Raw genomic sequence first — 13,710 nt, 5'->3', positions numbered from 1 at the left:
CGGCCCAGGGCAGCGTCCGCCAATGCATACGTATGCACCTGGTAAAATTTTTGGAGTGTGTGTAAGGGGGACCAGTAGCCACCTTACACAACTGTGCAGCCGAAGCGCAATTCCTCCAAGCCCAAGAAGCGCCCACCGGAACCCTGCTCCAGGTGCGTAAGGTTCAGCACTTGCAGACCGAAACTATCGTGCAATTGCCTCCTTGGAGGCCGCCCACCCCTTTCGAGGACCCTCCGGAGTGACAAAAAGGGGATCCGGACGGCGGAAGGAACCGGAGGCTGCTAAATAGAGCTCTGACAACGTCCAAATGGTGTAACTCCTTTCCCTTAGGGTGTGAAAGAGATGGGCACAGTGAGGGAAGGACAAGTTTCTTGTTAAAATCGAAGTCAGAGACCACCTTTGGAAGAAAGGAAGGGATAGGCCGGTGAACCACCTTGTCCCTATGAATAACCAGGAAGGGTTCTCCGCAGAGAGCGCTGCCAACTCAGACACCGTCTAATGGAAGTGACAGCGACCAGAAAAAACTACCTTCCAGGACAGGAGTAGGAGAGAATCTCCCGCCAGGGCTCCAGGAAAAAACCTGGAGCGTTGAGAGGACTAAATCCAGGTCCCAAGACGGTAAAGGAAGACAGTACGGAGGAACCGTATGTGGCACTCCCTGAAGAAAGGTCCTTACCGGCCCCAGGGGGGCCAGAGGGCGCTGGAAAGAATAGAAGCGCCGACACCTGACTCTTCCAAGAACTAAGGCCAGACCAAGGTCCAACCCTTATTGTAGAAGGGACAGGATCGTGGGGAGAGAAAAAAAAAAACGAAGTGACGGACATTTCAGCTTCCACACAAACCCAGGAAGGACCTCCAGGTCCTGAATAGATCCTGGACGATGCAGGCTTTCGGATGACATTCGCCGGCGAACGAAGAGACCTGAAATACCAATGGAAGACCGGACTCTGCGAAAGGAGGCCATCTCTGAGCGGCAGTGACCAGGAACGTCTCCTAGAAGGAGAACAAGGTCAGCATACCACGTGTGACGGCCAATCCCCAGGGTGACTAGGAAAGTCGGAATACCCTCCATCCTGATCTGCCGCAGAACTCTGGGCAGGAGAGGAAGGGGGGGGGGCACAAAGGAGGGAGAGCCCCTGCCAAAGGGGAATCAGTGCGCCCACGCCGCAAGCTTCCGGACCTCCTGCTCAGGAGAGAAAGGTGGGTAGCTTCCTAGTCAGACTTGAGGCCAACCCCAACGCAGACAGATCGCCTCGAACACCTTCCGCAGTCCCGGAATACAGAAGGGAGAGGCCCGTAGCCATTCTGTCCGAGGAGGAAGAAGAAACAGAAGGGTGTTCCATTCCAGGAATGGAACGTCTATCAGCGTGACAAGACGTGACAGCAAATCCGCTCCGTCTGGTGTGGGGAGTCTCGTAGCCTACCCACGGAATAGGCGGTGGAAAGTATGACCACCAAAGGGCTGACGTGACCTAGACATTAGTCATGTCTTAAGGAAAGTAATGCAGAAACAAGTAGCACACCCAGGACCAGTGGGAAGGATTCACCTGTAGAAGGAAAGATGTGGAGCGCGCCACAACCCACCAGCTGGGGCCGGAACTCTGAAATAGAAGGCCACAAAGGAACACTCCGTGCAAATGCCGATGCAACAGTCATTTAGTGACTGTGCCAAAACTCCACCAGAGGAGGAAGTCAAGCAAGGGGAGCCACAACGGTATCGCTAGCGGAATCCACCAAGCGGCTAATTGACTCCCCCCAGCGGGTGAGCGGGCAGTGGATCCCGGATCCCAGATCTGTTTGCACCTTGCACCAACTGAGAAGCACAAGCACTTTATCCAGATTGAACTTCCAGCACCTACCTCAAAAGATAAGAGACTTCCTCCTGCTAGAGCCTATCTCCCAGGAATCCCAAAAACACCACTTTGGGCAGAGCCCCGACAGACACTGTGGTTGTGGCCTGATTAGGTACCATTAAGAATGGCCCAATTTTTTAAACTTTTGAACACCTAGCTATCAAATGCCAGAAGAGTCCTTCTCTATCTATATTGTCTACCACCCCCCAGATTTAAAAACAGGATTTGATGATGAACTGCTGGAATTGGCCACATCGGCCTTCCTAGATAGTCAAAAGAACATCATTGTGGGCGACATAAATTGTTGGGCCGATGATGTGTCCAACATCCAAACCCAGCAATCATCAACATCTCTTGAGACCATTGGCTTCATGCAGGAGGTGACCTCTCCGACTCACAGGGGCAGCCATATCCTGGACTGGATTCTGACATCCGGGGTGGAGATACAGGTCCAATCCATACATGATCTGGTGTGGACTGATCATAAAAATATACTTTTTAATCAAACTATCCCCCCTTTAAAAAAAGCTCCCCATTTTCCAGTGAGAGATAAGACTCTCACTCAACAAAATTTTTTGAAAACTCTTAATTTGGAGGAATTTGGCAACAGCTTTAAGGAGAATCTGAATATAGATTTATTCCGCTCCATAGAATCCACGGAAGCAAAGCTAACAGCTTTTAATGATTACATAGAGGCTACACTAAACACCTTAGCACCTATGAAACAAACAGCAACCTCGTCCCCCTAATAAAAACCCGCCTTGGTTCACTGCTGAATTAAGAGAGGATAAAAAAAAAGATCCATAGAAGACACCAAAATTAAATACAAAATAAGTATGAGAAAGTACAGAGATAATATAAAAAATACCAAAAGAACATACTACTCAAATAAAATAGGCAATGCGGCTAACAAATCCAGAGAACTTTTCAAAGTGGCTAAAGAACTAGCCAATCCTAGATGTAAGATTGCAACGACGGAGCACTCTCAAGCACTGTGCTAGCAAATGGCCGACTACTTTGCTGAAAAAATTCAGAAATTTAGGGACAATATCCCAACGGTTCATAGGACGGACGAGACACTTTCTTCTTCATTTTCAACCTTACCCTATTCCTTCACAGAATTTCAGCCCATCTCTGAGGAGAGAACGATTGAAATCATTGGAGCTCTTAGATCCTCCTCCTCGCCTCTAGACCCATGCCCGGCGGCCGTGGTGAAGTCCGCCGCGGTTGCAATAGCACCATACATTCGAGACATTATAAATAGTTCCTTTTCCAGCGGTCAGGTGCCGGCTATTCTGAAGCAGGCAGTGGTAACCCCTCTGCCTAATAAAGCGGCGCTATTTGTGACCGATCTGAGTAACCTTAGACCGATTTCGGGACTGCCGTTCATTGCAAAGATAGGCGAGAGGGAGGTTGTTGCACAACTGCAGGGATATCTGGAGGCCAATCACATTCTTGACGACTTCCAGTCGGGATTCCGACCCGGAAGGGGTACTGAGACCGCTCTGGTCAATGTCCAGGATGATCTACTGATGGCATTAGACCAGAACGACTCCATGGTCCTAGTCCTTCCAGACCTATCATCCACGTTTGACACTATTGACCATGAAGTGTTATTGAACCGGTTGAAAGTGGTAGCCGGATTAGATGGGGAAAGACCTTGGCATGGATGGTCTCAGGACAGAGTACAACGAGTGAAGCTGGGGGTATTTCACTCAACCGATCTCTCACTGTCCTGTGGAGTACCACAAGTCTCGGCACTATCCCCAGTCTTGTTCAACATCTATCTGAGACCATTGGCCGACATCATCAGGAGCCACAATCTTCAGTTTCATGTTTAGGCGGATGATACACAACTGTACTTTAGGCTTGCCAAAGGAACAGTTGATCAAGTCGATCTGGCCGGATGTCTCTTGGAGATCGATCACTGGATGAGTGCCAATTATCTAAAGCTTAATGGCACCAAAACTGAATGTATTACATTCAGTGACCAGAAAATTACACCCTCAGCACCCCAATGGTCATTGTCTTTTGGATCTGTCCCTGAGACAGCCACCCAGGTCAGGGACTTGGGAGTGGTCTTGGACTCCAGATTAACCCTGGCCCCTCAGATAAATCAGGTGGTTAGTACCTGCCACTACCAGCTGAAACTTCTGGGGAGGATTTTAAAATACATAGAATCCCTGCTCAGGAAAGCCTTGGTCGGAGCAGCGATCAGGAGTCGGTTGGACTATTGTATTGCCTTGTACATGGGACTCCCTAAGAAGAACTTGCATAGACTTCAACTTATACAGAATGCCGCAGCAAGGCTCCTAACGGGTGTTGCCCGCCGAGAGCATATCACTCCCTCTCTTAATGCCTTGCACTGGCTCCCCGTCCAAAAACGGGTGATGTTCAAGATTGGATGCTTCATGCATAGGGTATTCCATGGTGTGGGGCACTTGTACCTGCGACGTAAATTCACCAGGTACACCCCGTTGAGGACATTGAGGTCTAGTAACTGCGAATTTTAACATCCCGCAAGTTAACAAGATCAGACGTGGAGGTAGATCCTTTTCGGCTCAAGGGGCCAGATTTTGGAACCACCTACTTCTAGCCCTGAAAATGATTCCCAGTCTTCTCTCATTCAGACGTGCACTGAAAACCTTACTTTTCAAACAGGCGTTTGATCTTCCTATATAACACTTATTTGGTTTATATAATTTTGGGGGTTTTCTTAAATCTTAGTCTATAAATTCACGGTTGGTAATGTTCTTTTATTTCAAAGATACTTTTTCCCCACGTTTATTAAATTGTTTTCTTCACATTCTCTATATCTCGTCCGAACCCTTTGAACCTTGAGATCCCCCTACCTTCCTCCCCTTTTTCTTGACTCTCCATTTGATAAGTGCCTTATTCTCTAGGCTTTTGTGGCCCATGGCAAAGTGTCATGCCATCTTTTTTTCCTCCCTGTTGAATTAGTCAGCTAAGCGCATCGAGGCCCAAAGGGTAAGACTGCGTGTACACCACCACCACCACCACATGAAGGAGTTGAGCAATAAGAACTATAGCATGCAGTGGTAACGCAAATACCACTCCCCCAGAAGTAGCCAGCACCTGCCAGTCGGCGCAAAACTGAAGGGGGGGGGGGGGGGGGAGAGACTATCCCGTAGAAGTCATGGCACTATACTGCCCCAGTTAAGAGTTAGCCTTAAACACTTACCTCGGAAGGGCTCTGAACAGGAGCAACAGCAATGCTAGCGTAAGGGTAGAACCCCCAGCTGAGGGGGACAGTGAACCCTCGACTTGAAACATAAGTGTTGCTAGGCAACCCCTCTGAGAAGACAGAGGATGTCACAACCATGCACCAAAACAGCACCGAAAGATAAGAAGGAGCCCATGTGGAAACAGCTACTGTATCCCCCGGCGGCACCCATACACCACAGATGCAGCGCACCATCACCCGCGGGTATCGGCTGTTGCCACGCCCCACTGTGAAAAAAGCTAAGGCATCTAGAGCCGTGGCGAAGTTCCACTGCAGCACAAGATGCTTAGGTATTCCCCTGTAAGCGGACCACTAGTGGAAGGGGAACACAAGAGGAAGCACTGTGATGGGAGAAGGCAAGTGCATACGGCAGGAACAGAACCCAGTGGAGATGCAATGCCGCCACTTACCGAAGGAGGGATGCATACGTCCGGCACTAAAAACAGTGTAATTGTACTTAGTCCACCAACTGCAGGGGACAATATATAAGGCAAGTACTGTAACCGTAGTAGTGCAATTACTCCCTATGGAAGGGGTAATGCATACAAGGAGTACTGCCAGCGGAAGTGGTCATGCATACAGCAGGAACTGAATGCAACGGTAGAGGATTACGCAGTTTATGGAAGGGCACGCATATGCGATATGCAATTACTCCACCTAAGGAAGAGGTAATGCCTACGGTAACCACCAAAACTGTGATAATGCCATAACGAGACTACCTAGTGGAAAAGTAATTCCGTCCCCTCTGGAAGGGGAAACGCCTACGGGCGTCACTGACAACAGCGCTCTAGCAGTTATAATGCCTAAAGTAGGTATAGTATGCAGCAATGGTGCAAATACTCCACCTTATGAAAGGGGGTAAATGCAAACGACAAGAACTGCTGGCTACTGTAGACCCAATCTCAGAAGATTGCAAGGGAGTCGAGATAGAGCCCAAATCACTGATCCCCTCTCCAGGGATGGAAGGGCGCGTCTGAGCGGGACCCTTGGGGTTTTGCAGGAGACCGAGGAGAAATGTTCTGCTCTGGCTCGCTTACGCGCAGTTCTACCTCACAGAAACTGCCCGTGGCAGAGTAGGCCACACTGGTGGGGATATATCAACCAACGACCCAGAGGGTGGAGTGGGAATCTAAAAGGTCCATCCACCGGATTGTGTAGGTGGAGCTTATCAACCAAACGACCCTGAAGGGTGGAGTGGGAACTTCCAGAGGTTCTCCATTGGATCGTGCAGGTGGAGATATATCAACCAAACTGCCCTGGAGGACGGATTGGGAACTTCCAGAGGTTCTGCACCGGATTGTGCTGGTGGAGAATTATCAACCAAACGGCCCCGGAGGACGGATTGGTAATCCAGGAGGTCCTGTGCTGGAGAACTAGCAACCACACGGCCCGAAGAGTGGATTGCGAATACTCCAGCTGTCCTCCCTGGATCTGCGCAGGTGGAGGAAAATCAACCAACGACCCAGGAGGGCGGATTGGGAACTATGAGATGTCCTCCTTTGTCCGCTATAGGACACGGGCCTAGCCTGGTACCACACAGACCGGGTGGTCCTGCGGTGATGAGGGGGGCAGTATGAACGCACATTTTTACTTAGAAAACTATGATGTCCAAGTGGCAGAGAGGCAGGAAGGGGTTAACTGTGTTAACGGTTAAGGCACATTGTACTGGAGATAAGGTCACAGATAAGTGCAATTACTCGCCTATGGAAGGCTGGTGCCGGTTACAGAGGTGGCTAGCCAGAAAGGGTTAAGCTGTCTGAAGACCGGGGGCGGGGCTTAGCAGCTTGTGGGAGAGGGAAGTGAGGCGGGAAGAATTCGCGCCACAGCACACCCCCAGTTTAGAGATGCGATTAACCCCTTAAGCACCCAGACACGAGCGGATCGCATATAGGGGAGTGAGGGAGCTCCTCCGCTCCCATCATTGCTTGTCGAACGGTGCATGGTCCCAGTCCGCAGCGGATGAAGCTGCGGCCGGGCCAAAGTGTTCACGCACGGCCAACCAGAAGCTGTCGGTCAGCCGAAGCGTAGAGGGACTGAGGAGAGAGCGGAAGATCGCTGGAAAGATTGCTGGCTGAAAAATACTACGGCAGCCGGCATCATACCGTTAACCCTTCCGGAGCAGCGCTTGTTGGTGCCGGTCCCTGAGAGGGGTGTAACTCCTTTTCCTAGATGGTGGTAGTTGTGGGGACACCACGGAGTATAACCGTGGCCGGCCGAGACAGGAGCGCTGCAAGGAAGTTTTTTAACCCCCTAAGTGGCCGCGTAGCCGACGGCCTAGAGGGGAAGTGAGGGGGTCCTGGTGCCACAACAACATAGTGTGGTGCAGATCTGCTGAAAACTAATAACTGAGGGCCCTCAGATCCTGTCTGCAGGCATGCTTGGCAGAACCTAGTGAGGCCCCATGAACAGCAGCAAATCTGCCCCATATCCTGAGGCAGAGCCAGAGACCCCTAATTCTATAATAAAGCAAGACTATTGCCGCCACGGGGGAGGGGGAGACCAACCCAGAGGGTTAAACATACTCACCTAGTCCCGTGTACTCACCTCTCTTCTCTTTCCTGCCGCCATCTTCACCCCTCTTCTGGTCCAGCAGGGTCACCCCTTCAGCTACTGGCACCGTAGTGGCAGGACGCTGGAAAAGGGGGGCTTGGATGGGTGACCCCTTGGCTGGCGGGATGCAGGGGAGCGAGGCTGCCCTGGTCCACCTTGTCTTCTGTGGGGGAGGCAGCAGTGCGGATAACCGGCACTGGCGCAGCTCGACCCTGGGAGAACAGGGAGTCCACTGTTTTCCCATCTGAAAAAGAAGGAAAAAAAATAAACTAAAATAAAAAATTCTACACATATATAATCTAAAAACATACACATATAACGAATATCAAATAACATACAGCTGTATAAATAACCGCACAATCCAATGTCCACACAATCAGATGTTGAACTCAATATATATGGGGCTGCAATATAGACACGCAGTCTAGGTCAAGTCTGTGACCGCATGTACTCGCCCGATCGAGTATATATGTCCGCACTCAATCGCCCCTAATATGAATGACGTGTCGAATACTTTACACAAGCCCCGTAGGGCAAAGTACATTACCCTTCTTGCGTCCCCGTAGGAAGATCCTGCTCCAGCCTCTTAGACTCACACGGCGTCCCGTGTGGTCTATAGGTCTTAAACGCGGCGTCCCACGTGACCTGGCTGCGCCCCACGTGATACACACAGCTGATGGAAAATTGGTGAGTGCGTTGGGTCCTAGAGTCCAGACCGTCTGCTTGTATCCGCACTGGAAATCGCTCACTGGGGGACCGAGGGGTACGGTGCCTTTAGATAACGGCACCTCAAGATTCCATTAGAATGTCCTTTGCTGTCATGAACCGAACGCGACGCGTTTCGGGGATCAAGCCCCTTCCTCAGCGGTACCGCGTATTACTTTTTGATCGCTTGGTATTAGGTGACAAAAATTAGTAAGGTGACAAAAAATGGCTTTGTTTACACAGTTTTTTTTTTATTTATTTCTTTACGGTGTTCACCGGAGGGGTTAGGTGTGATATTTTTATAGAGCAGGTTCTTACGGACGCGGCGATACCTAATATGTATACTTCTTTTAATTTACTCAAGTTTTACAAATAAAATTAAAAAATAATAAATTATGTTTTAGTGTCTCCATAGTCTGAGAGCCAAAGTTTTTTTTCTTTTTTGGGCGATTGTCTTAGGTAGGGGCTCATTTTTTGCTGGATGAGGTGACGGTTAGATTGGTACTATTTTGGCGGGCATACGCCTTTTTGATTGCTTGCTGTTGTATTTTTAGTGATGTAAGGTGACACTTTTTTTTTTTATTTAGCACAGTTTTTATTTTTTATGCTGTTCATCTGAGGGGTTAGGTCATGTGATATGTTTATAGAGCCGGTCGATACGGACACGGCGATACCTAATATGTATACTTTTCTTTTTTTCCCTATTTTTTACCAATTTGTTTTTACTTTATTTGGGGAAAATTACGTTTTTTGTTTTTTTTCAACTTGAAACTTAATTTTTTGGGGGAAAAACTTTTTTTTCCACTATCTTTTGTCCCACTTTGGGACTTCAACTTTTGGGGGTCTGATCCCCTTTATAATGCATTCCAATACTTCTGTATTGGAATGCATTGGCTGTATGAGTAATACTGTGTGTATTACTCATACAGCTTCCTGCCTGTGAGATCCAGGGGGCTGGATCTCACAGGCTTGTCACCGGAAGGCAGCCCCGATGCCTAAGGAAGGCATCGCGCTGCCTTCCATGCCATCGGGTCCCCGTCACAGCAGCGCGGGGACCCGATGGCAGCGTGGGAATCACCCGTAAACGCTGCAAACCGCAGGTCTGAAAGCATCAATCCCCGCCGGAATCACCCGTAAACGCTGCAAATTGCAGGTCTGAATTGACCTGCAGTTTGCAGTGATCGTCGCCGATACGGGGGAGGGGGGGGCATTGTCGCAGAGTGCCTGCTGAATGATTTACCTGTACGCCCTGTGTTCCCAAGAGGTTAAGTTCCCACTTAGGCTAGTTTCACACTAACGGCATGGACCTCCCCAGACTACCGCTCCGGCCCCATTGACTGTAATGGGGGCGGGGTGAAGTTCTGACGGCAGCGCACGCCGAGAGGCTGCCAGAATAAAATCACTACATGTCGTATTTTTATTCCGGCGGCCTCTCGGCGTTCGCTGCCATAACTCCACCCTGCCCCAATTATAGTCAATGGGGCCAGAGCGGCAGTCCAGGGATACGCGTGCACTAGCGGCAGGACGGATCCGACAGGCTGTCCGTGCTGCTAGTGTGAAAGTAGCCTTAGCAAAAAACACATATCCTAAAAACCTAATTTCACAGATTTTATCAATCTCATAACATCAAGGAAGTAACTTAAAGTGGAGAGTTCATCTGACCCTTATTTAGTTATGTGACTACATGGTGACTTTGGCTGTGACAATAATTCTCACAACTGTTGGGTTGCAATGCCACCCCATTCACGGTCACGATTTGCAACGCTGCACTACACTAAGATGATCGCTCGTGTGTAGCGTAGAGCGAACTTGTGTTTTCAAGTTTGGCGTACAAGGTTCAGTAAGAATACAGTTATGGATTCCGCTACCATCGGCGGAATCCATAACGGAATTCTTTACCCGAATCTTGTACGCCAAACTTGAAACCACAAGTTTGCTCAACACTAACAGTGCATTCCTTTCTATTTATTTAGCACAGACATAAAGTGCACCAGGCCTGTGACAGAATTCCATAAAGCAGCTATGGAGTCCGTTTCATCTGCTAGTGTGAGGAGACATAAAGCCCAGCATTCTGTGTGTGGCTGAGCACCATCATTGCCCCTTACATGGGGGGCACAGGGCGCAGTGTTCCGCTCACCTCCGTGCGCCGCTCTTATTGCAGGACTGAAAAACTCCTCTACTTTAGCTGCCCCTTGTCTATGGATTTGACAAGGCAAGAGGTGCAGCGACTCTTCAACACCGGAGCGCAGCGATTCCAGCTGGAGCCTGGTGAAGGGCGCACCGGGTCCGTCCGTCATAACTGTCGTCTATACTCGCTTCCAAACTTCTCATCGAGCACGCTCCCGCCAAGGCAGAAGTAACCGGAAGTGACGACATACCAGGCTGTAGGGCTGTAAAGTGCAGTGTTCCTGTGTAGGTGAATATAGCTGGAATGTAAGAATTATGCAAATGAAGCAATACATTGTAAGGGAAAGGTTGAAATATCAACTCAATTTCTGAAATAAAAAAAAATAAAAAATTTCTGTCAGAAGTGGGATTTGAACCCACGCCTCCAGAGGAGACTGCGACCTGAACGCAGCGCCTTAGACCGCTCGGCCATCCTGACCTCTGAAGTTCGTGAGTTGCAATAGAACTATAAAGAAAGCAGAAAATGGCGAAATGCTATTGTCTGTAATTCTACTTTCTTTAGTATTTATTTATTTATTTATTTTTTCAAAACTTCCCTTATCTTGTACAACTTGTCCTGCGGAAAGAAATTCTTTTACATCTATGTTAATTAAAAATAAAATAAAAAAGAACGTAAAGCTCCTGAAAGACAGGGAGCAGAAAATGGAAAATGGTAATCTTAACTAGAAACAGAAAGAGTAATACTTTATTTTGTACCTGCCTGTACTTGCAGGGAGGACAATTGGATATGATCTAGTGCACTTCACACTTAGTGACATCAGGTGTCAGGATGGCCGAGCGGTCTAAGGCGCCAGACTCAAGATGCATGAGTCTTCCCTAGCATGGGTGTTCTGGTCTCCGAATGGAGGCGTGGGTTCAAATCCCACTTCTGACACAACTGTTTTATTACAATTTTTTTTTTCCCTGACAAATTCATCTGTAATTAATTACTTCAGCCCCCCTAGCTTAAAGGGCTTCTTTTAGCCCCATTAAACCGTTTTTTTTTTTTTTCTTTACTAATAATCCCTACGCTGCGATCTCAGCATACATAAGCTAATTTATGATTTTCGTTCAGTAGAATTTGCTAAAAATCGATTTTTATAATATGTAAATTACCTTGCTACCAGCAAGTAGGGCGGCTACTTGCTGGTAGCAGCCGCATCCTCCGATCGTAATGACGCCCCCCTCCGCTTGTTGATTGACAGGGCCAGCGCAGATTGAAGATAGGTAGGCGCCACATATTGAATGAAAACAGGCAGGCCCAGCAGAGAAAGATCCCGTCCGCTGGCCCTGTCAATCAACAAACGGAGGGGGCGTCATTACGATCGGAGGATGCGGCTGCTACCAGCAAGTAGCCGCCCTACTTGCTGGTAGCAAGGTAATTTACATATTATAAAAATCGATTTTTAGCAAATTCTACTGAACGAAAATCATTAATTAGCTTATGTATGCAGAGATCGCAGTGTAGGGATTATTAGTAAAGAAAAAAAAAAAACGGTTTAATGGGGTGACAGAAGCCCTTTAACCACCTCCGGACCGCTGTACGCACAGACGCGTCCTGGAGGTGGTTGATTCATTCCGCCTGGACGCATATACGCGTCATCTCGCGAGACGCGAGATTTCCTGTGAACGCGCGCACACAGGCGCGCGCGCTCACAGGAACGGAAGGTAAGAGAGTTGATCTCCAGCCTGCCAGCGGCGATCGTTCGCTGGCAGGCTGGAGATGTGTTTTTTTTAACCCCTGAAAGGTATATCAGACGCTGTTTTGATAACAGCATCTAATATACCTGCTACCTGGTCCTCTGGTGGTCCCCTTTGTTTGGATCGACCACCAGAGGACACAGGTAGCTCAGTAAAGTAGCACCAAGCACCACTACACTACACTACACCCCCCCCCCCCCCCCCCGTCACTTATTAACCCCTTATTAGCCCCTGATCACCCCTGATCACCCCATATAGACTCCCTGATCACCCCCCTGTCATTGATTTCCCCCCTGTCATTGATCACCCCCCTGTAAAGCTCCATTGAGACGTCCGCATGATTTTTACGGATCCACTGATAGATGGATCGGATCCGCAAAACGCATCCGGACGTCTGAATGAAGCCTTACAGGGGCGTGATCAATGACTGTGGTGATCACCCCATATAGACTCCCTGATCACCCCCCTGTCATTGATTACCCCCCTGTCATTGATCAACCCCCTGTAAAGCTCCATTCAGACGTCCGCATGATTTTTACGGATCCACTGATAGATGTATCGGATCCGCAAAACGCATCCGGACGTCTGAATGAAGCCTTACAGGGGCATGATCAATGACTGTGGTGATCACCCCATATAGACTCCCTAATCACCCCCCTGTAAAGCTCCATTCAGATGTCCGCATGATTTTTACGGATGCACTGATAGATGGATCGGATCCGCAAAACGCATCCGGACGTCTGAATGAAGCCTTACAGGGGCATGATCAATGACTGTGGGGATCACCCCATATAGACTCCCTGATCACCCCCCTGTCATTGATTACCCCCCTGTCATTGATCAACCCCCTGTAAAGCTCCATTCAGACGTCCGCATGATTTTTACGGATCCACTGATAGATGTATCGGATCCGCAAAACGCATCCGGACGTCTGAATGAAGCCTTACAGGGGCATGATCAATGACTGTGGTTATCACCCCATATAGACTCCCTGATCACCCCCCTGTCATTGATTACCCCCCTGTCATTGATCAACCCCCTGTAAAGCTCCATTCAGACGTCCGCATGATTTTTACGGATCCACTGATAGATGTATCGGATCCGCAAAACGCATCCGGACGTCTGAATGAAGCCTTACAGGGGCATGATCAATGACTGTGGTGATCACCCCATATAGACTCCCTAATCACCCCCCTGTAAAGCTCCATTCAGATGTCCGCATGATTTTTACGGATGCACTGATAGATGGATCGGATCCGCAAAACGCATCCGGACGTCTGAATGAAGCCTTACAGGGGCATGATCAATGACTGTGGGGATCACCCCATATAGACTCCCTGATCACCCCCCTGTCATTGATTACACCCCTGTCATTGATCAACCCCCTGTAAAGCTCCATTCAGATGTCTGCATGATTTTTACGGATGCACTGATAGATGGATCGGATCCGCAAAACGCATCCGGACGTCTGAATGAAGCCTTACAGGGGCA

At 48.9% G+C, this 13,710-nt stretch overlaps 1 protein-coding gene and 2 non-coding genes across 3 annotated transcripts in view; 1 reads left to right on the top strand and 2 right to left on the bottom strand.

The window, feature by feature from the left end:
* The window catches only part of RNASEH2C (ribonuclease H2 subunit C), a 64,207-nt gene extending 53,487 nt beyond the window's left edge, over positions 1–10,720 (bottom strand). The window contains exon 1 of the mRNA XM_040410179.1: positions 10,490–10,720. Within this exon, the coding sequence (XP_040266113.1) occupies positions 10,490–10,649 (160 nt within the window). The 5' untranslated portion in view covers positions 10,650–10,720. The remainder of the gene's footprint in view (positions 1–10,489) is intronic.
* A 154-nt stretch (positions 10,721–10,874) lies between these two features.
* On the bottom strand, positions 10,875–10,957 carry TRNAL-CAG. The gene has a single exon. It is a non-coding gene; the product is annotated as a tRNA-Leu (tRNA).
* A 345-nt stretch (positions 10,958–11,302) lies between these two features.
* TRNAL-CAA lies at positions 11,303–11,413 on the top strand. Its single transcript has 2 exons — positions 11,303–11,340; positions 11,368–11,413. It is a non-coding gene; the product is annotated as a tRNA-Leu (tRNA).
* The last annotated feature ends 2,297 nt before the right edge of the window (positions 11,414–13,710 follow it).

This window comes from Bufo bufo, chromosome 10 (genome assembly GCF_905171765.1).
Source record: "Bufo bufo chromosome 10, aBufBuf1.1, whole genome shotgun sequence".
Classification (NCBI taxonomy): Eukaryota; Metazoa; Chordata; class Amphibia; order Anura; family Bufonidae; genus Bufo; species Bufo bufo.
The sequence above is the reverse complement of the archived record's forward strand: the minus strand, read 5'-3'. Positions and strand labels throughout refer to the sequence as shown.